We start from the raw sequence: 22,677 nt of genomic DNA, 5'->3' as shown, positions 1-22,677 counted from the left end.
TATTGGCAGTCTTACAGGATTCAGAACCCGGAGACTGTCCGGTAGTATCAACGGTGAGTTCTGAGCTAAGGTGTTCCAGCCCCTGGTGGCCCGAGAGTCATCAGAAGTGAAGGAAGTGTGGAGGAAAGCTGGAGCCCAGATGCCGATGGGACCTGGATGCTGGGAGAGAGGGTGTGCCTGCCCAGAGCCCTGCACCCGACAGTAAGGCCCCTTCCACACTAGCGTTGCATTTTACGTCAGGGTGCAATGCGTGAAAAACTGACGTTTTTGGCTGCGTTTTTGTTCCATTTTTCCTTGGAGTCATTAGCGTTTTCGGTGCGTTTTTCACGCACGTTGTTTTAGTCAATGGGACTTTTTCAAAGCGACCATGGTTCGGGAATAAAATGTTTTATTTAATTGAAAAAGAATGTCTTCAGATAAGTTAGCAGATGTATGCAAACATCTGCGATCTATTCTTCACTGTTCCCCGTGTATATTATCTCCCGACAAGTTAGGAGATGTGAAGAACAGTGAAGAATAGAATAAAAACAGTGAACACAGGATCATTTAAGTGAAAAACACAGTGAAGAACACAGTGAAGAATAGATTACAGATGTTCGGAACATTTGCTTACTTGTCGGGAGATACGCGCGGAACGGTGCGAACAAAATAGCATGTGAAGAACACTATATATGTGTGAAGAAGACCTTGCAGATGTATGGAAACATCTGCAATATGTTCTTTACACACATATATATTGTGTGTAAATGCAAGTTCTGCGAGTCAAAAGCAAGCGCAGAACTCGCACGTGAAAAACGATAGTGTGGAAGGGGCCTAAGTCAAGTAGCCCATGAACACACACACATCCAAAATGGCCATGCTAGTGCTCATAGACCGCCAGTGGTTTGCCTCGGGAATTACTACCCCTGTCACTAGACTAGTGAAAGCCTGTATAGTCTGTGCCCGCCACAACCCGGGTGTGCACCCAGACAGGCCCCTACTTCTCACAGACCCTATAGCTGATGTCAGGAAACCAGGTGGAACATGCCACACAGTTGAGCCAGGCCGTAAAAGTGTTTCTGGATGACATTGCCCCCTATGGATCCATTACCCATGCACTTGAAAAGATTGGAGGACTACATTCCTTTGTGTGTTTGCATCCAATAGTGTTGCATTTCCGTGGTCAAACCACCCAATAGTATTGCCCGCTTGTGTACTCGAGCGAATCTTCAGCGTGTCTTTCCTGTGTTACTCCATTCCAGCACTGGAAACAAAGACTCATATGATTCGAAAATCACCTTGCAACGCGGACGGGGACGGTTAAAAGTCTTGTGCATCCAAAGACCCTTATGGTCATCTTTAACAAAGGAAATGTATCCAGAGATTCTCTTATATCCAAGTGATGGACAGAAACCTCTAGAACCAGGAACTAAGGGGAATAATCTCCTGCAGGAGGAGACGGGATCCACATTCATCCAAATATTTTACACATCAACATCAATGTTCCGGTTATATTACTGCATAACCCGATGTGACCCGATCCTGAGGTGGAGACTCATGGACACCGGGGAGAAGATTATTCACTTCTCCTGCTCTGGACTGTTAGTTCAAGGTCACAGATTATAATCACAATCTTTTATGAAACTAGAAACAATTTGTAGCTACATCCTAAAACAGTTTCCATCAAGTTCATCCCATAGACCCTCCACCCACTGCTGCTGGAGAAGGTAAGTAGCTTCATTACATCAGCAACCTCAGCTCCATCTACCTGATGATCCAGTGGGACGTTCTCCTCCGGTTCTTCTTTAACAACATGGAAATATAGAGGACTGGGACATCTCTCTGGTTCCTCTTTGATATCTCGGGAATCTCCAGGACGGGGACATCTCTCTGGTTCCTCTTTGATATCTCGGGAATCTCCAGGACTGGGACATCTCTCTGGTTCCTGTGTAATATCTCGGGAATCTCCAGGACTGGGACATCTCTCTGGTTCCTCTTTGATATCTCGGGAATCTCCAGGACTGGGACATCTCTCTGGTTCCTGTGTAATATCTCGGGAATCTCCAGGACGGGGACATCTCTCTGGTTCCTGTGTAATATCCCAGGAATCTCCAGGACTGGGACATCTCTCTGGTTCCTGTGTAATATCCCGGGAATCTCCAGGACTGGGACATCTCTCTGGTTCCTGTGTAATATCTCGGGAATCTTCAGGACTGGGACATCTCTCTGGTTCCAGTGTAATATCCCGGGAATCTCCAGGACTGGGACATCTCTCTGGTTCCTGTGTAATATCTCGGGAATCTCCAGGACTGGGACATCTCTCTGGTTCCTGTGTAATATCTCGGGAATCTCCAGGACTGGGACATCTCTCTGGTGGATTTCTCTGACTGGATCCATCTATAGGAAATATACACAGTGACTGATACATTGTCTATATGTGATGATGAGATGATGGAGGAGGTGACCTCACACCTGCTCTGTCCTCTATAATCAGGAAGGTCTCCTCTTACCTGGTGATGTGAGGGGCTGGTGGTCCTCCATCATGATGTCCTTGTACTGGTCCTTGTGTCCTTCTATATACTCCCACTCCTCCATGGAGAAATAGACAGCGACGTCCTGACACCTTATAGGAACCTGACACCCACAATGACACAGTCATCACCCAGACACCTCCCTTGTGTTATTGTACAATGTCCCAGCATTCCCGGCAGCGCTCACCTCTCCGCTCAGCAGCTCAGTGATCCTGGAGGTAAGTTCTAGGATCTTCTGCTCATGTATCAGTGAATGAGGTGGAGGCTCGGTGATGGGGCTCTGGGTCCATCCTCCTGACACACGGGGGGTCACACACTCACCAGACGACTTCTTCACTACTGTGTAATCCTGTGTATGGGGAGACACTGATCACTACATAGATCCTAAGAATCCTTCACCTCTCCAGTCATTTCCCGCTGTTATTCCTAGAGATAAGAGCCGTGTCCTGGGAGACTCTCACCTCTCCGGTTATCAAGGAGATCATCTCCAGGGTGAGCTCCAGGATCCTGGCCGCCATCTGCTCTCTGTCCTTCTCCCGGATCCCTGGTGGATCATTGATGGAAAGGATCATCTTTAGGAGAAACCTCTGGGAGTCCTGTATCTATAGAACCTGAGGAAACATGAGAAGAACTAAGAGCAAACTCTATATGAAGCAATTGTGTCCATGACATGTGTGATGTGACAGATGGGGATTCTCCAGACACTGGAGGGGAGGTCACTGGACTGAGGGAGGAGTGATGGCGCTGGACTGTGCCGCTCCTCACTAATAGCACATACTGGACCCCACATGGAGGGAGACTTTGTGGGCCCAGACATTGCCCCATGGGGGGTTATTTGGCTATAATGATGTGACAGGTTCCTATAACAATACAGTATTGATGCTTCTTCCTGTGATTAATGGCAAAAACACAGTAAAAACTAAATTATGCCTTATTATGCTGGGAGTTGTAGTCCCTCCATATAGTGTGTGCGCTCCTGGAGCATGCTGGGAGTTGTAGCCCCTCCATATAGTGTGTGTGCTCCTGGAGCATGCTGGGAGTTGTAGCCCCTCCATATAGTGTGTGTGCTCCTGGAGCATGCTGGGAGTTGTAGCCCCTCCATATAGTGTGTGTGCTCCTGGAGCATGCTGGGAGTTGTAGCCCCTCCATATAGTGTGTGTGCTCCTGGAGCATGCTGGGAGTTGTAGCCCCTCCATATAGTGTGTGTGCTCCTGGAGCATGCTGGGAGTTGTGGTTCCTCTTCTGATCACTTACCTCTTATCTATTCCCCTTACATAAAATCTGCCGGGAACAACTACACACTGAGCATGTACACCCCGCCCCTTCAGTGACATCACACCTTCAGGGTCACATGACCTGTGGATAGTGAACAGAAGGACCCGCCCATCAGTGACATCACACTCCCGGGGTCACATGACTAGTGGATTGTTAGCAGGAGGACGTGTGTGAGGTACAAATTCTCCTGCATTGTGAAGAGAAGAGGTAAGTGACCAGAGGAGGAACTACAACTCCCAGCATGCTCCAGGAGGACAAAAACACTATATGGAGGGACTACTACTCCCAGCATGCTCCAGGAGCACACACACTATATGGAGGGACTACAACTCCCAGTATGCTTCAGGAGCACACACACTGTATGGAGGAACTACAACTCCCAGCATGCTCCAGGAGCACACACACTATATGGAGGGACTACAACTCCCAGCATGCTCCAGGAGCACACACACGATATTTAGAGACTACAACTCCCAGCATGCTCCAGGAGCACACACTATATGGAGGGACTACAACTCCCAGCATGCTCTAGGAGCACACACACTATATGGAGGGACTACAACTCCCAGCATGCTCCAGGAGCACACACACTATATGGAGGGACTACAACTCCCACCATGCTCCAGGAGCACACACTATATGGAGGGACTACAACTCCCAGCATGCTCCAGGAGGACAAAAACACTATATGGAGGGACTACTACTCCCAGCATGCTCCAGGAGGACAAAAACACTATATGGAGGGACTACTACTCCCAGCATGCTCCAGGAGGACAAAAACACTATATGGAGGGACTACTACTCCCAGCATGCTCCAGGAGCACACACACTATATGGAGGGACTACAACTCCCAGTATGCTTCAGGAGCACACACACTGTATGGAGGAACTACAACTCCCAGCATGCTCCAGGAGCACACACACTATATGGAGGGACTACAACTCCCAGCATGCTCCAGGAGCACACACACGATATTTAGAGACTACAACTCCCAGCATGCTCCAGGAGCACACACTATATGGAGGGACTACAACTCCCAGCATGCTCTAGGAGCACACACACTATATGGAGGGACTACAACTCCCAGCATGCTCCAGGAGCACACACACTATATGGAGGGACTACAACTCCCACCATGCTCCAGGAGCACACACTATATGGAGGGACTACAACTCCCAGCATGCTCTAGGAGCACACACACTATATGGAGGGACTACAACTCCCAGCATGCTCCAGGAGCACACACACTATATGGAGGGACTACAACTCCCAGCATGCTCCAGAGCACACACACACACACTATATGTATATACACCTTTCTTTTCCCTGCTTCCCTCCACCGATTTCAGTGTCAGGCATAAGCGATCTCCCACTCTGGTTCCCACCCAGCGGTCCTGTGATGCTGGGAGCCATTACTGTAGACCTCGCCCGGGGCTGTGCTTTAATAACACCCCTGAAGGCGAGGTACGGCGCTCCTTGTTTGGGATCCATATCTCTCTGTCCGTGATCCCATTGGCGTACGAAAGACGATAGGCACGATATGATGGAGGAAGTCCCACGGCATTCCCGGCATAATACAAGCAGAGGTTACAATTCCGGTCTGCGCCAGAAGTTCAGAGTGGGGGCGGAGCCTTGGTGGGAGCACGCGGTGACGCTCTCTCGGTTCATGATGTACCATCTGGTTAAAAGTGGCTGTTCTTACACACAGACACATGGCACCAGCTCAGGGTGAGCTCAGGGTGAGCTGGTGCCGGAGCATATTTTCATTAGTAGAATAAACCCAGTATCACAGATTTATAAGTTATATTAACATTCATCTCGGTGCACCGCACTAGGGCACGGCTGACCATGCGCACGCCCGTGCGTGAGCCGGATTCTGAAGTGCTGGAGAGCCGGTGATCAGTGTGTAAGAACTACCACTTTTAAGTGGTAGGTTTCCTTTTTTTTTTTTTTTTTTTTAAAGATTTTATTTTTCATTTTTCAAAATTACAACAATGCACAAAAGGCAACAAAACATCCGCCTCAGGGAAGTGTAAGGCACAATCATAAAGTTAGGCTTAGCAGTACAAAGAAAACAATATTGGAGAAATACATCGGTCAGTAATGCAATACCAAGCCCGTATATTGCCCCGCAGAGGGCATTGCACTCCCCAAGGCGGGGAACGCATTCACTCTTCCATTCACACCTCACACACACAGAGCTATCCCTCCTCCTCTCCAGAAGCAGACTGAGTAGTCACCCACACATCCCAGATCAAGGAAAAGCGGATCCGGAGCACCTCTAGCAGTGTAAGTGAGTTTGTACATTAATCAGCGATATCCATTTGGCCAACGTGGGGAGCTTAGGGGGCTTTCAATTTAGCAGGATAACCTTCCTACCATAAAACATTAGTAGCCGGAACAAAACCCTCTCAAATTTTGCTTGGAGGACGTCTTCTACTAGGCCCAGGAGACACACCTGAGGGGAGCAGACACCCGGAAGATCCAGGCGCTCGTTGATGTAAGAATGAATGCCCCTCCAATAGTCCTGAATGGACGGGCAGTCCCACAGTAGGTTTCCTTTAAAGGCACTTTTGATGAAGATTTATCCATAAATTTGTCTGGCGACCCAGACCTCGCAAAATATCTGCTTTCACCCGAAGAACTTGATAATCTCCTCTAGGCTTTGAGGAGTAGTTTGGACATTGAGGATATTGTTGAATTTAGCTCAGTCGACAGTGAACTATTCGGTGGGTTAAAAAATAAGAAAAAACAAGTTTTTCCAGTTATTGACACCATACCCTGAGGGATCTTATTCTTGAGGAGTGGAAAGGCCATGAGAAAAGGATTGCAGTACCTAAGGAATAGACTTTCATTTGATGAAAAAGACTTTTGGGTCTCGGCACCCAAGGTAGACTTACAAGTCACTAAAGTAGTAAAAAATAACGGTTTACCCTTCAAGGACTGACGGTCTTCGAAAGCCTTATTAAAGAATGTTAAATATTAAAACTATTGTAGGCTCCAGTTCCGTTGCCAGGACACTTTTCAGGTTAAGGAAAGTAGAGTCCCACCTAATGAATCAAACCCCTAGAGAATAATAAGCTATGGTTTGCGGTGTTCCCTGTCAGGGGGATTTTGTGTTTGGTAGTGGTCTTAACGCTGTGTTAAAGAGAGCTGCCAATAAAAAGAGAGGATTCCTTGTAAGTAAACCTCTCCCTAAAAAATCCTTTTTCTCTAGTGACGTAAAATGAAAATATTAATACTATTGAGGTAAAGAAAAAACGAGTAGATGGAGCCATTAAAAAAGGGGGGAAAGGTTGAGGATATATCTTTAATCCTGACCAATAACAAAAGAAACAGTGACATACCAGTGGGGGTGGGGTACTTTCCACTTTTGTAACCACATGGATAGATATCTCCTCAAATCCTTGGGTACTTCAGACCAAACAACTAGGTTACGGAATAGAATTTCTCCATATTCCCCCACAAAAATGTCATTTCCCACCAATACACCCAAACCTTAATACTCCAGCTCTGGACCTACATTCAATATTTACTACAAATGAATGTGATTGCCCCAGTCCTGGAAAGGGAACAAAAAAAGGACCCACGTTCCGGGTGGCAGTCGTACCTGGGCCTCTCTCCGCTGCCCCGCAACCCCATCGAATCACTCACCTTGCCTTGATCTAGCGCTGACTTCGGTGGTACGGCACACGTGTCCCGGCATCCTAGGAAGTGCGCTGGCTTCCAAGCTCGAGAAGTGCCAATTCCATCAGAAGAGTCTCCCATTCTTAGGATATTTTATCTCAGACAAGGGACTACAGATGGATCCTGCAAAGTTGTCTGCAGTATTTCAGTGGCCGTGTCAAGCTATCCAGAGATTCCTGGGCTTTGCCAATTACTACCAGAAGTTTATTCCACATTTCTCCTCCCTGGTATCTCCCATTGTGGGAGACCAAGAAGATCGCCAACCCTAAGGTCTGGCCTCCGGGGGCCAGTCGCATGGCAATGGACTTTATCACCAATCTTTCATCTTCCTTGGGTAACCGACCGATTCTACAAGATGTCCTCTGCCAGGTCTGCCATCGGCTCCACGCGTTGCCAGCCCGTTTTTCCTGCACATCTTCCGGTTTCATGGACTTCCCTTGCACATTGTCTCAGACCGTGGGGTCCAGTTTGTTTCCCCCGTTTCTGGCGATCCCTGTGCGGTCAACTACAATTGAAGCTGGACTTCTTATCTGCATGCCATCCTTAGTCCAATGGACAAGTTAATCAGGGTTAATCAGAACATAGCCTGGTATCTCCGCCATTTTGTCTCCACTCGACAGGACAACTGGTCCACCCTGCTGCCATGGATGAAATTCTCCTACAAATCTCTGGACTCTGAATCTGCCAGCTCCGCTGCATTTTTTTATTGTGTATGGACAACATTCTCGTCCACCTCTCCCTCTTGCTGAGATCTCAAATCCATCTGGGGACCCCGGGCATCCGCCCCCACCAAAATCCAGGCGGAGTAGAAGCGCATGTCTCCTCCAGTATTCTTCCTAGGTGACAAAGTATGGCTGTCTTCTAGGTACGTCCATTTGAAGATTTCCAGCTATAAACGTGGTCCTCGATTCCTGGGTCCATTTGAAATACTGAAGCGCATCAATCCTATGGAGTATAAGCTTTGCCTTCCTCCCTCCTTGCGCAACCCGAACTCCTTCCATGTTCTTTTCTTGAAGCCAGTGATACTAAACCGCTTCTCTAGACAGGTGCCGCCTCCTGCTCCTCAGGCTGATTGCACCAATGTTTTGAGGTAAAGGAGGTCCTGGATATGAAGACGGTTAGAAGGAAGCGGTTCTTCCTAGTTGACTGAAAAGGGTTTGAGCCAGAGGATAACATCTTGGACCGAGGGCTTCTGCAAAAATTCCTCCTGTCCAAAAAGAGGGGTAGGCCGAGGGAAGGTGTTCTGTCACGGGTGCCCCTACGACGAAGCGCTCCTTTGCCCCTCTGTGCTGCCCCACACCACCGTCGAATCACTCACCTCTTCTGGATTCAGCGCTGACTCCGTGGCACAACACATGTGTCCCCACATCCTAGGTTGGGCGCATGTCCGGCTTCCTGAGAATTAAAGGGCCAGCACGCTGATAATTGGCGCTGAGTGGCTGCCTTTTCTGCTTAAATTTCCTGTGTCGTACAACCATGAGCCTCCTGGGACTATTGGGATCTTGTATCCAGAGTGTGGCTTGGGCTCAAAATTATACAAGGATACTCGAAATCTGGATTTCATCCAGGGACAGAAACCTACTCTGGATTATAAGGTAGAAATACCACATCACATCAAGCTGTTCCTCACCTGATGGAAAAAACACATAGGGGCACATATACTTACAAAGTCACTATAGTTCACTAAAAGTGCTATTTCCGTGTATAATGCTGTGTGCCGCAATTCACTAATGCACCAGAAATCATGAATGTGTCGCTTCCCCCGCACAGGTCCTACAAAGTTCACCATCTTTTTTTGTGGTGTACCTTTAACATAGGGCATGTGACACAATTTGAAAGTTAAATATGACACGTGGTCTGAATCAGTCAGACCGGCCGACGACACACTCCCTAATTTGTGTCGCATGGAGGCCAGCGCATCAGCGCCACAAAAGGGTCGCGTGCGACACAATTGCAGCGCAGACACTAATTAAATACCTGTGCAAGCCATTTTAGCCATGAAGAACATGCACAGTCCGACCAAAATGCTGCACAACCCTTAGTAAATGTGTGCCATCATAAAATCTACAAAAGGGAGTTTGGTGGAACCCAAATCCGTTTGGAAAGAAATTCGGACTGACGCAAGTCTCAAAGGATGTGGAGCCATCCCAGAGGGTACGTGACAAACACACACGAACAAAGCCGTCAAATTTAAGGGAGCTGAAGGCAGTGTTTGAGACCTTTCATCTGCCCACCAAAATCTGAAAGGTCACCATATCAAAGCACTTTCTGTCCACACAACTATGATTGCCTATCCCCACAGACTAGTCCAAATATTTAATGACACTGTCCCAAAATATTTTCGGATGGGCGGAGACAAATCTACTATCCCTATCACCTATTCATCTCAAGGGAAGAGAAAATCGAGAGGCAGACCTCCTGAACAAATGGTCCCTAAACCCAGAGGTCTTCAGGATGATCTCCCACAAATGGGGGGAGGGGATTCCAGCAATAGATCTCTTTGCTACCCAGCAGAACAAAAAAAAAAACAGACAATTTCTTCTTCAAAGACTAAAAGGGATGCCTTCAGTTACTCATGGGACGCTAGCTAATGCTTTCCGTCCCCACACCCTCATTCCCAGAGTCTTACAGAAACTACGACTGGAATCTACTCTCCTGATATTCAGTTGTGAGAAGTTGACAGCCTGGATCCTGAAGGGTCTTTCCTAGCATCCATGGGCATTTCCAGGAAAGGGATTAGGATTATTAAATTGAGCAGAAAACCAGTCACCAACATCAGATTTGTGTCCTGGTGCAAGGATTTTCTTCCCATTTTAGGGATCCCCTCACATAGCTCAAGGATGTTCATTAGGTATCAAACCAGTCCAGATATCAGCTTTAAGTTCCTATCTACACTATCCTCTATGGGATCATCACTGGGTTAAAATATTTATCAAAGAATGTTCTTGTATTAGATAATTTATTAAAAACTCAGTTCACCCCTCAGATCTCTGTTTTATGTTAAACCATCTAACCTTTCCCCCCTTGGAACCACTAATGTCTAAAATCTAACACTTAAAACTACATTCGTAATGGTTATTACAACTGCTTACAGGTTGGGGGAGATCCAAACGTTATCCTGTAAAGATCCTTTTCTTAAAATCCTAGAAAATAGGATAATTCTAAAACTCGATACTCTTTTTTTTCTTTTCTTCCCAAAATGTCTCTGACTTCCAAACAAATCAAGAAATAATCCTACCCTCCTTTTGTTCAAATCCTAAGTCTACAAAAACAAAGGAGTACTCTAGATGTCAGAAGATGTGTGTTATTCTATCGGGAAGCCACCAAACAATCGAGGAAGAATTCAAGTTTATATTTTCTCGGGGAAGAACAAAGGCCTTAAAGACTCCAAAGCAACTATTGCTAGGTGGATCAAGACGACTTTTACAAACTGTTCCAAACTTATACGTGTCAAGATCGGAGGTAGTGGATCCTCTGGACCACCACGGATGATGACGTGAGCTGACACCTGGGACTGGAATCTAAGTGGTACCCGGTTTTCACCATAGCCCGCCGCAAATCAGGTTGGAAATGCTGTGGTGTGGTACCACCAGGTCGTTCCACAGGTGCGACTTTGTCCGTGGTGGCAGCCAAGGCTTAATACAGATTCATCAAGCAAACTCGTGGTCGGAAACAGGCAGGAGGTCAAGACAGGTAGCACAGGATCGGAATCGGGGACTTAGCAACAGGTCACGACAGGCAGCACAGGATCGGAATCGGGGACTTAGCAATAGGTCACGACAGGCAGCACAGGATCGGAATCGGGGACTTAGCAATAGGTCAAGACGGGCAGCACAGAATCGGAGTCGGGGACGTAGCAGAAGGTCAAGACGGGCAGCACAGAATCTGAGTCGGGGACGTAGCAGAAGGTCAAGACGGGGGGGGGCGTGGCTAGACCCTGAGCCTGATGGCAGCACATTGAGACAGCTCTGCTGCCCCGGTGCCTATTTTACCCTAAAGGAGGGGACCTACCCTGGCCCCTAAAGCTAAAAAGACCCCCAGAAGGGGAGTAAAGACCTCAAGACCCCAGAACGCGAAACGGGTGGGCGAAATACCACTCACCCGCTTTTTCCTCCGCTCTTCTGCAGCAGCCAGCACAGGACCACGTGCTGCCCAGAGAACCGACGGCCTGCCGAGGAACCAGCCACAGCCGACAGACGCCCTCACCATGGCACCCACGCCTGCAGCGGGTAAGCGGGGATCCGCGGTATCCACCGCCGCGCCGCCTCCACAAGTGGCCCGCGGCGATCCAGTCCGGGCCTCTCAGGCCGCGCCGAGCCGCCATCTTGGCACGCAGCCAGACAGACAGCGCGGATCTCCTGAGGCGCAGCAGCGCCAGAATAAAGCGGCGCAGCAGCGCCAGAATGAAACAGCGCAGCAGCGCCAGAATGAAGCGGCGCAGCAGCGCCAGACTGCAGCGGCGCAGCAGCGCCAGACTGCAGCGGCGCAGCAGCGCCAGACTGCAGCGGCGCAGCAGCGCCAGAATGAAGCGGCGCAGCAGCGCCAGAATGAAGCGGCGCAGCAGCGCCAGAATGAAGCGGCGCAGCAGCGCCAGACTAAAGGGGCACCTCCGCAGAATCCTGACCAGAAAGGCAGCCCACCCCACACTGAGGGGGGGGTCGCCCCTCCATCTAAAACAGCCTAACCTGCAACATCTGCAGACCTCTGAAGAAGAACACGACCCTATGGATGAGGGTCAGTTTGAAAGCGAAGGACAGGGGCGGCATCTTGAGAACATCCCACTGAGATCCCCCCAACTCCCACAGCCTGGGGAATTTGTTCCTGGAATCCCGTTTATCCTCCGGTCCCAAGCTACGGAAGATGAGCTAAGTGCAACCCCTACTCTTGCCCGCTACGCTGCACCTTCCCCAGAATGGGCGTCATCGCCTGAGCACTTCGGCACAGACGAAATGGCGGTCAAGAGACCACCGGTATCAGAACCACTCTGGCACACTCATCTTCAGAATCTCCCTACCAAAGAGGACTTTAAATCTTTAATTGCTGAAGTGAAGGAGGCTTTCAAATCTGAAATTTCGGAGATACGGCGTGACATACAGGGCATGACGCAGAAAATTGACCACCTAGAAGCTGGACAGGCGGACTCAAGGCGCCAGATTGCACATACGCAACATACCCTGCACTCTCATTCTGTCACACTACAAGACATGGCCAGACACCTGGAAGACCTCGACAATAGAGGAAGGCGTAATAATATAAGGGTGAGGGGCCTATCGGAGGTGGAAGGTAAAGAAGATGTCCGTGCCACACTTCAAGCGCTTTTCTCGACACTATTGGGGGAGCCGGAAACGCAAGTAAAGCTTGACAGAGCTCATAGAGCATTGAGGCCTAAAGTAATGGGAGGAAATCCGAGGGACGTGGTCTGCTGTGTACATGACTTTGAATTAAAGGAGCGCCTCATGTTTGCGGCGCGGAAGAAAAAGAATTTTGCTTTCAATGGGGATAACATACAGCTTTATCAGGATCTCTCTGGGATCACCCTTCAGAAGAGACGGATTTTACGGCCGCTGCTGGACATTTTACGTCAACACGACATTTCCTATCGCTGGAACTTTCCTTTTGCCCTGTCGGCCACTAAAGATGGAATAACGGCGACGCTCTCAACGATGGAGGAGCTGCAGGAATTCTGCGACATCTGGAACATCCTGACTCCACGACTGGACGACTGGGGGGACCTTCCCCCCCAGATGCGACAAACGCAGAATAAGACCCAGCTGCAACAGAAGAGACGAAGGCCGCGAACTAGAGCTCCATCCCAGGACTCTTATGATTAGAGAGGAACATCTGCTGAACATATATCCTTTATAGTTACTATACTTGTTTGAAGGGGGTCTTATGTTTGCCCATATTTGCATTGATTTGGGGTACCCTTCCCCTCCTTTGTGAATTCAGATGTAATTTGCACAAGGGCACCGGGGTTAGTGTCTCGATAGTTAGAGATATATCTCAGTTTCTATTTTGGTGTAGAACTACACTTGATGCTTTTTTCTTTTTTCCTCTATTAGGTTCTATTGCCACGTTTTTCCCCACTGAGTGGGTCTACTCCTGATCCCGCCCTCTGACCCTGGCATAGGGTTGATACAGGAGGTGGTGAAACCGGTTCAGCTGACTATACTCCCCCATCTTAGGGGTAGACCAGCTGAATAGACCTGCACTAGGGCCAGGAGATTCTCCTCCCCCTGGTTATAGTATAAGGAATTTATCCTTGTTTTCTTATTACCCCCCCCCCCCCCCTTTTTCTTTCTCTCTCGGGGGGGGGGGGGGGAGGGGGGTTTTGTTGTTTTTTCTTTTTTATCTGTCTTGACTGTTTGTCTTGTGGAGTGCAAGGTTTGTCCTTTCCCCTGTCGCCCCCCCCTGTTGCCTCTGTGGGTTTCTCTGACGCTCTAGGCTTCTGTACACTGACACCCTTTAGTGCAGTCACTCTAGGGCTTTAGGGAGAAAAGGCCACACTTAGCCTCTCCTACCTCCCTCCCCCCCCTCCTAACACAGAACTTGTCCAGTTACATCCTATTCAGGGGAGACAGCGTACCTTGCCCAAGAGTATTGGTTAGCTAACTCACCATGGTTCAGCTTTTGACACACAATGTAAAGGGGCTCAACTCAGCTCGCAAGCGACGTCTCACGCTTAATGAGCTAAAGAGGAGTAGAGCAGATGTGGTGTTCTTGCAGGAGACACACTATGATACGACGGGGAACTTTAATTTTGCTAAGCACCTTTACCCGGTATCTTATATGGCATCTACAGAGAACAAAAAAGCAGGAGTGGCGATCCTGTTCTCCACCTCGTGCCCCATAGTGCCTGAGACAGTAACTGCGGATCCCATGGGCCGCTTTCTCATCATTCAGGGCAAAATGTTCGGCTCGCCTGTGATTTTATGCAATATTTACGCCCCCAATTCATCGCAGGTGCGCTTCATTACCAAGGTCCTGAATAAAATAGCCAGACTCCCAGTAGCACCCCTACTGATAGGAGGGGACTTCAATGTAATCTTCTCAGAAAATATGGACCGGCTGGCTATCGACCCCAATCCCGCCACTAGATCACAGAGCACTATTTCAGCGGCTTTCCGTAGAGCCATCAGGAGGTTTGCTTTATATGATTTGTGGAGAGTGGGCAACCCGGGAGACCGCTCATTTACTTTCTACTCTGCACCACATGACACCCATACTCGTATAGATTACTGGTTTGGAGACATCCAATTCTTGCGAATGATGCATTCCGCAGAGGTGGGAGACATATCGTGGTCAGACCATGCGCCAGTCCTATTACAGCTTAGTGAGGGCCATACCACAACGAGGGCATGTCATTGGCGTTTAAATGAATCCCTTCTTAAGAAACCCCTGATCAAGGAGGAGTTAAATGGAGCACTACGGGAATATTTTCAGCTTAATGAGGATTCAATCCCCTCTATCCCTATGATATGGGAAGCTCACAAGGCGGTCTTCAGAGGCCATTGTATAGAACAGGGAACCAGATTGAAAAGAAACAGGGTCCATCTGGAAAAGGAATTGAGAAAGGAGATTGGTAAGCAAGAGGCAGCCCTATTAGCCAAACCCACTAGGAGGAGACTCCAACAGTTAATTGAGGTTAGGGAGCAGTTGCGAGAGGTTCAGACTCAAGAGGTAGAGAAATTACTAGTGTTTACTAGGCAACGGTATTACGAACAGGCCAATAAGCACCATTCTCTCCTAGCGAGACAATTGAGAGAGAAGAGAGAGCACCAAACTCCCCATGTTATACGGGATCCCCGGGGAAATCTATTACATGACCCGAGAGCGATTGCCTCTCGCTTCCAAGAATTTTATGCCAAACTGTATTCCCTGCCAAATACTCTACCCCTGGATGAGGGCCTTAGAAAAACGCTGCTCTCGGACTTCTTGAGCTCCTGCTCCCTACCGGGACTCCCCTCAGAGGCCATCGAGACGCTCAACTCAGAGTTAACGTCGGATGAGATAGAGGAGGTGATCAAAGAAATGCCAAATGGGAAATCCCCGGGCCCAGATGGGCTCACATATCTTTACTATCAGACCTTCTCCCCTGTGGTGCTGCCACATATGACAAAAGTGTTTAACGCGTTCTTACAAGGTGAACCCATGCCTACAACTTTCACCCATTCCTATATCACCCTTATCCCCAAGCCTGGGAAAGATGCAACCGATTGTGCTAATTATAGACCGATTGCACTTCTAAACGCAGACCTAAAAATATTCACAAAACTACTGGCCAATCGCCTGATTCAGTGGATTCCTCAGGTAATCCATAAGGACCAGGTGGGCTTTGTACCTGGACGACAAGGTGGCGACAACACGAGGAGAACAATTGATCTTATCGATGTAATTAATAAGCAAAAAGATCAGGCCCTAATTCTCAGTTTAGACGCAGAAAAGGCGTTTGATCGCCTCAGCTGGCCCTTTATGTTTCAAGTCCTGGAACACAGGAATAAAGGGTCCCTTTCTCCAGGCTCTAAGAGAGTTATATTCAAATCCCACAGCAGAAATTAAGCTCCCACACGCGTCCTCCCCACCTCTGCGGATCAAGAATGGTACACGTCAGGGTTGCCCACTCTCTCCCCTCCTCTTTATTCTTTGCATTGAACCCTTGGCCTCCATTATCCGTCTAGACCCCAATATCCATGGCGATATATCTCAGTTTCTATTTTGGTGTAGAACTACACTTGATGCTTTTTTCTTTTTTCCTCTATTAGGTTCTATTGCCACGTTTTTCCCCACTGAGTGGGTCTACTCCTGATCCCGCCCTCTGACCCTGGCATAGGGTTGATACAGGAGGTGGTGAAACCGGTTCAGCTGACTATACTCCCCCATCTTAGGGGTAGACCAGCTGAATAGACCTGCACTAGGGCCAGGAGATTCTCCTCCCCCTGGTTATAGTATAAGGAATTTATCCTTGTTTTCTTATTACCCCCCCCCCTTTTTCTTTCTCTCTCGGGGGGGGGGGGAGGGGGGTTTTGTTGTTTTTTCTTTTTTATCTGTCTTGACTGTTTGTCTTGTGGAGTGCAAGGTTTGTCCTTTCCCCTGTCGCCCCCCCCTGTTGCCTCTGTGGGTTTCTCTGACGCTCTAGGCTTCTGTACACTGACACCCTTTAGTGCAGTCACTCTAGGGCTTTAGGGAGAAAAGGCCACACTTAGCCTCTCCTACCTCCCTCCCCCCCCCTCCTAACACAGAACTTGTCCAGTTACATCCTATTCAGGGGAGACAGCGTACCTTGCCCAAGAGTATTGGTTAGCTAACTCACCATGGTTCAGCTTTTGACACACAATGTAAAGGGGCTCAACTCAGCTCGCAAGCGACGTCTCACGCTTAATGAGCTAAAGAGGAGTAGAGCAGATGTGGTGTTCTTGCAGGAGACACACTATGATACGACGGGGGAGAACTAAACGGGGGAGAACTAAAATTCTCAGTTTAGACGCAGAAAAGGCGTTTGATCGCCTCAGCTGGCCCTTTATGTTTCAAGTCCTGGAACACATAGGAATAAAGGGTCCCTTTCTCCAGGCTCTAAGGGAGTTATATTCAAATCCCACAGCAGAAATTAAGCTCCCACACGCGTCCTCCCCACCTCTGCGGATCAAGAATGGTACACGTCAGGGTTGCCCACTCTCTCCCCTCCTCTTTATTCTTTGCATTGAACCCTTGGCCTCCATTATCCGTCTAGACCCCAATATCCATGGCGTTATGGTTAGAGACAAGGAATTTAAATTGTCGTTGTTCGCAGATGATATCCTGCTCACCATCACTCAGCCCCTAATCTCCCCACCCAACCTACAAGCGAGGCTACAACAATATGGCCGTCTCTCGGGCTATAAAGTGAACACCTCAAAGACGGAGGCATTGCCCCTCAATTTTACCCAACCGCTGGTAGACCAATTGAAGGCCACATTCAGATATAATTGGAAAGCAGACGCTATTAAGTATCTGGGGATACTTCTGACCCCCTCTTACAATACACTGTATGGGCAGAATTTTCCTGGTAGTTTTCAGGAAATAAGGACTCTCCTTAATAACTGGAACAGTCTCCCCCTCTCTCTTTTTGGCAGGATAGCAGCGGTCAAAATGACTATTCTGCCTAAGCTGCTGTACCTTTTTGAAACCTTGCCAGTAGCGGTGCCGTTGGGCGCTCTGAGGTCCCTGCAAGCATCAATATTGCACTTTATCTGGGCGAAAAAGAGACACAGAGTTTCCAGGTCTGTTCTACTCTCTCACAAATCCAGGGGCGGCCTATCGGTGCCGGACATAACCAAATACTACTGGGCAACACACTTGAGACGCATTCCTGCATGGTCCACCCTACTGGCATTCTCTAAGTGGATGGAGATAGAGAAACTGTGGCTGGCCCCCTTTCATCCTAACTCCTACCTTTGGCCCAAAGAGGCGCCTGCGCTGCCTGATTCCCAACTAGGCCCTATCTCATTCACGATTAAGTTATGGAGGGCCTGTTTGGCCAGGTTCCCATTGGTGTCCAAGTGCTCCCCTATGCAATCCTTTTTACACACTCCCCTCATGCAACAAGCTGGGGCTGGGCAGGAAATTAAACCCTGGCATGAGAAGGGTTTATTTAGATTTGCAGATATTGTGTATTACCGCGATAGGAAGATCTTGCCTTTTGCAGCCCTACAGGATAAATTCCATCTCCCACAGGCGGCCAATTTTCACTACATTCGAATTAGACACTTTTTACAATCCCTGGACAGTGCTGAGACAGTCTCGGCACCCACTACGTTTGAACACATTTGCAAAACTGCGACCCAAACATCTGGACTCATATCAGATATCTACATGATACTACTCCATCCCAGCCCAGACGAGCTCATTGCACACCCGTATATGGCCAAGTGGGAGAGCATAGTGGGGGGGCCGATATCTCAGGACACTTGGCGACTGATTTGGCATAGGGCGGCTAAGACCTCCCTGTGTGCTACACATAAGGAGAACCAGTACAAACTGTTGATGCAGTGGTACCATACCCCATCCTTGCTGCACAGATTATTCCCAGACACACCAGATACTTGCTGGCGATGTGGCTCAGTTGGAGGTACTCTTCAACACATCTTCTGGACGTGCCCATTGTTGCAGCCTTTTTGGCAGGAAGTAAAGACTCTCCTTCGGGAGGTCGTAGAGGTGGATATCCCACTCTCCCCATTATTTCACTTGCTGAACGTCTCTCCACACCCCATGGCCAAGGCGACCACAAAACTGAGCCTACACATTCTCACAGCTGCGAGATGTCTGATAGCGCAGTTTTGGAAGAGACAAGCCCCCCCCTCCCGAATGGATCTTCTCTCTAGGGTTAGAGAAACCCGCAGTATGGAATATCTGACCGCTTCCCTGAACAATCGTATTCCACAGTTTGACAAAACCTGGGATCGATGGGACCGCTACTGGATTGAGGAACGAGCAAGAGGAGGAGAGTGACAGGGCCATCCTTTTAGTGTCTTCCCAAGTGGTAATTGTTGTCGTAGTGAGTATGAATGACTTTGTCTTTGTCCGTACCCTTTTTCCCAACCTCTTCAGAATGGTTAAGCATTGATATGATGCCATCTTTGGTATTTGTTTTAATATAGTAGGCATATGTTACTGCTGGATTTTGCATTATGATACGCAAACAGGATATCTACACTGTTGATACTCCACGGGGAAATAGATCCCTTCTCTTTTGTCTTTTAATTATTTTATTATTGGAAAATTTTTATGTGATATTTGTACATGATAACTTGTTTGTTAAATATTTTTGAAAAATAATAATAAAAACACAATTATATAAAAAAAAAAAAAGAAGGTCAAGACGGGCAGCACAGTAGCAAGGTCAGGAACGGAATCAAGGTCAAAACAGGAAATCAGGATAATCGCACAGGGCATCAGGAAAGCTTTCTCTAAGGCTATGAGGCACAAAGATCCGGCAGGGAACACAGGAAGGGGCAGGAATTTGTCTTGGCAGGCACCACGGGGAGCGAGGAGGCCGCTGCTGGAGCCGGGAGAGGTAAGTTAGCGGGTAGGCAGGCTCCGGGGGCAGAGTAAGGCACACAGGTGCTTCTGCGACCCGGGATATGGGTCACAGGGGCACCTGTGGCCTTGACAATACGCCTCTTACAGGAGATATTAATGCTCACTCCACAAGATGTCACTTCAAAAGAAGAATTAGCCTTCGGTATAAAGATTCTTTGAGCCGTGGTCCTTGGTATGCCTCTGGTATCTCTGCAGGTGGGGCCGTAATGGGAACAAGGTCAAAATAAGGACTGGAAATAATTATTTCCGTTAATTTGGTTTCCGCTAATAACCATGACTGCCTCTGATATATATATCCCTCCCTTCCTTCTTGGTGTTGGGTCTAAGTGGTTATACACTGTGTAACTTTTGTGGTGGTACTTTGGTTGACACAGGTGTAGGGAGGAGCTTTTAATCTCTTGCTACTTCCAGTCACTACAGGATATAAGGAGCAGCCTCCAGGAGGGCCCATCGTGATTACTAGTGGAAAATGAATTACCAATAAGATTAATTCCTTATTTTTCCAGCTCCCCAGTATACAGCATGAAATAATAAATACTGTCACTAACAAGTACAATTTGTTATGCAGAAAACACAAAAAAAACGATAAATGTCCCCCCTATAGTTTCATGATGATTTATCATATAACAGGTAGGATGTTCGTAAAATCTGTAAACATATCATTAGAACTAGAGAGTATGAGCTGAGCACAGCATATTGGGCATCTCAATGACATAGTAGTAGTCATAGACATAGTAGTAATAGTTATTTTGACTTAGTACCTCATCCTGGTAGGTTCTCTTTGAAGACAAAAGAGATGAATAACTTGGTGCATTTATAAAACCTTTTTAATAGTAATAGAACACAATTAAAAGCATCTTAAAACGCAAAAAGAATATAGGACAAGGTTACACAAAAATATTCACATGAAATTTGTATTAAACCATATAGCCTTAACAGTAATGTCAACTTGCATTACAAAGTGGTAAAAACCCAATCGGATTAAGCATTAGTAGTAATCTGTAAATAAAATACTGCAGAGCTGGGCCCATTTATAACAATACAGTAAAGATGGATGAAAAGTATGGGGAAATAGTAAAGTATGATAGTTCCCAGTCAAACAAATAAAGTATCGTAGTATGAAAAAAGATGAAAATTACACTTATCAATTATTGGATTTTCCCTTTAGCCTATACAGCAGCACACCAGGAGGGTTCCCCTACCCCCCAGGGACAGGAAAAAAGATCTGGAACTTTTTGAAAATAGCCCTTTGTCTAACTTCACCAGTTTAGTTTCAGACAACCTTTTTGAGGATGCAAACAGATTATTTATTAGACATTCAATATTAGAAAGTCATATTTCTGAAATCCGGAGAGGAAAATGTTGCTGCCATGGAGGAAGCCAAAGATGATGGACTGATGTTCGATAAAGTCTCCCTTTACCATTTCTGGAAACCAAGACTTTTTTGGCCAAAACGGAGTAACCAAGATCACATGTGCTCCAGTTTCCTTCATTCTGGCGATCACCCTGAAGAGGGGGAGAAAGCATCCCATAAGCCCTGGGGCTGGGCTGACATAAAGTATCCATCCCTGTGTGGTAACTGCTTTTTCTAGTGAAAAATTTGCCTAAACTTAGAGTAGGAATTAAACCCCTCTGTGTTTAGAGCCCAAACACCTTCCCTGAGCTATCTGATTGACCTTTCCTTTCAGATGAATAGCAAAAATAGTCTCTGAAGATCTTGTGTGCGAGCTTGAGCCTACTTCGCATTGTAGTAATGTTTATTTTTTGATCCTGCCATCAACACCGCATATCTCCAAATGAGTTGTTCTTCTGGTGGAGTTTGATAACATTGCCGATATACACTCACCAGCCACTTTATTAGGTACACCATGCTAGTAACGGGTTGGACCCCCTTTTGCCTTCAGAACTGCCTCAATTCTTCGTGGCATAGATTCAACAAGGTGCTGGAAGCTCCTCAGAGATTTTGGTCCATATTGACATGATGGCATCACACAGTTGCCGCAGATTTGTCGGCTGCACATCCATGATGCGAATCTCCCGTTCCACCACATCCCAAAGATGCTCTATTGGATTGAGATCTGGTGACTGTGGAGGCCATTTGAGTACAGTGACCTCATTGTCATGTTCAAGAAACCAGTCTGAGATGATTCCAGCTTTATGACATGGCGCATTCTCCTGCTGAAAGTAGCCATCAGATGTTACAGGGTACATTGTGGTCATAAAGGGATGGACATGGTCAGCAACAATACTCAGGTAGGCTGTGGCGTTGTACCAAGGGGCCCAAAGAGTGCCAAGAAAATATTCCCCACACCATGACACCACCACCACCAGCCTGAACCGTTGATACAAGGCAGGATGGATCCACGCTTTCATGTTGTTGACGCCAAATTCTGACCCTACCATCCGAATGTCGCAGCAGAAATCGAGACTCATCAGACCAGGCAACGTTTTTCCAATCTTCTACTGTCCAATTTCGATGAGCTTGTGCAAATTGTAGCCTCAGTTTCCTGTTCTTAGCTGAAAGGAGTGGCACCCGGTGTGGTCTCCTGCTGCTGTAGCCCATCTGCCTCAAAGTTCGATGTACTGTGCGTTCAGAGATGCTCTTCTGCCTACCTTGGTTGTAACGGGTGGCGATTTGAGTCACTGTTGCCTTTCTATCAGCTCGAACCAGTCTGCCCATTCTCCTCTGACCTCTGGCATCAACAAGGCATTTCCGCCCACAGACTGCCGCTCACTGGATGTTTTTTCTTTTTCGGACCATTCTCTGTAAACCCTAGAGATGGTTGTGCGTGAAAATCCCAGTAGATCAGCAGTCTCTGAAATACTCAGACCAGCCCTTCTGGCACCAACAACCATGCCACGTTCAAAGGCATCAAATCACCTTTCTTCCCCATACTGATGCTCGGTTTGAACTGCAGGAGATTGTCTTGACCATGTCTACATGCCTAAATGCACTGAGTTGCCGCCATGTGATTGGCTGATTAGAAATTAAGTGTTAACGAGCAGTTGCACAGGTGTACCTAATAAAGTGGCCGGTGAGTGTAAATGACAATTTAATAAGTTATACAGATGCATCTGCAATAAAATTTGTTGCTTGTCTCAATACAGGAATATCTGATGTCGGGTTTT

General features: G+C 47.6%; 2 protein-coding genes across 4 annotated transcripts in view; one reads left to right on the top strand and one right to left on the bottom strand.

Annotated features, from left to right (window-relative positions):
• The window catches only part of LOC140119804 (uncharacterized), a 340,011-nt gene that overhangs the window by 8,477 nt on the left and 308,857 nt on the right, over positions 1 to 22,677 (bottom strand). Inside the window, exons 1-3 of one of the 3 annotated variants that reach the window (XM_072139201.1) lie at positions 3,765 to 3,862; positions 2,490 to 3,121; positions 1,748 to 2,376 (exon numbers count right to left, since the gene is read on the bottom strand). The exons of 1 other annotated variant lie outside the window; for it this stretch is intronic. In XM_072139201.1, the coding sequence (XP_071995302.1) occupies positions 1,748 to 2,376; positions 2,490 to 2,574 (714 nt within the window). In that variant the 5' untranslated portion in view covers positions 2,575 to 3,121; positions 3,765 to 3,862. Of the gene's footprint in view, positions 1 to 1,747; positions 2,377 to 2,489; positions 3,122 to 3,764; positions 3,863 to 22,677 lie in introns of those variants that run through there. One more of the 3 variants, XM_072139202.1, reaches the window with a different exon arrangement.
• The window catches only part of LOC140119760 (uncharacterized), a 215,424-nt gene that overhangs the window by 177,788 nt on the left and 14,959 nt on the right, over positions 1 to 22,677 (top strand). The gene's annotated exons all lie outside the window — the stretch shown is intronic.

The sequence above is a fragment of the Engystomops pustulosus genome, chromosome 2, assembly GCF_040894005.1.
Source record: "Engystomops pustulosus chromosome 2, aEngPut4.maternal, whole genome shotgun sequence".
Taxonomy (NCBI): domain Eukaryota; kingdom Metazoa; phylum Chordata; class Amphibia; order Anura; family Leptodactylidae; genus Engystomops; species Engystomops pustulosus.
Note: the sequence above shows the minus strand (reverse complement) of the source record. Positions and strands in the feature narration are given on the sequence as shown.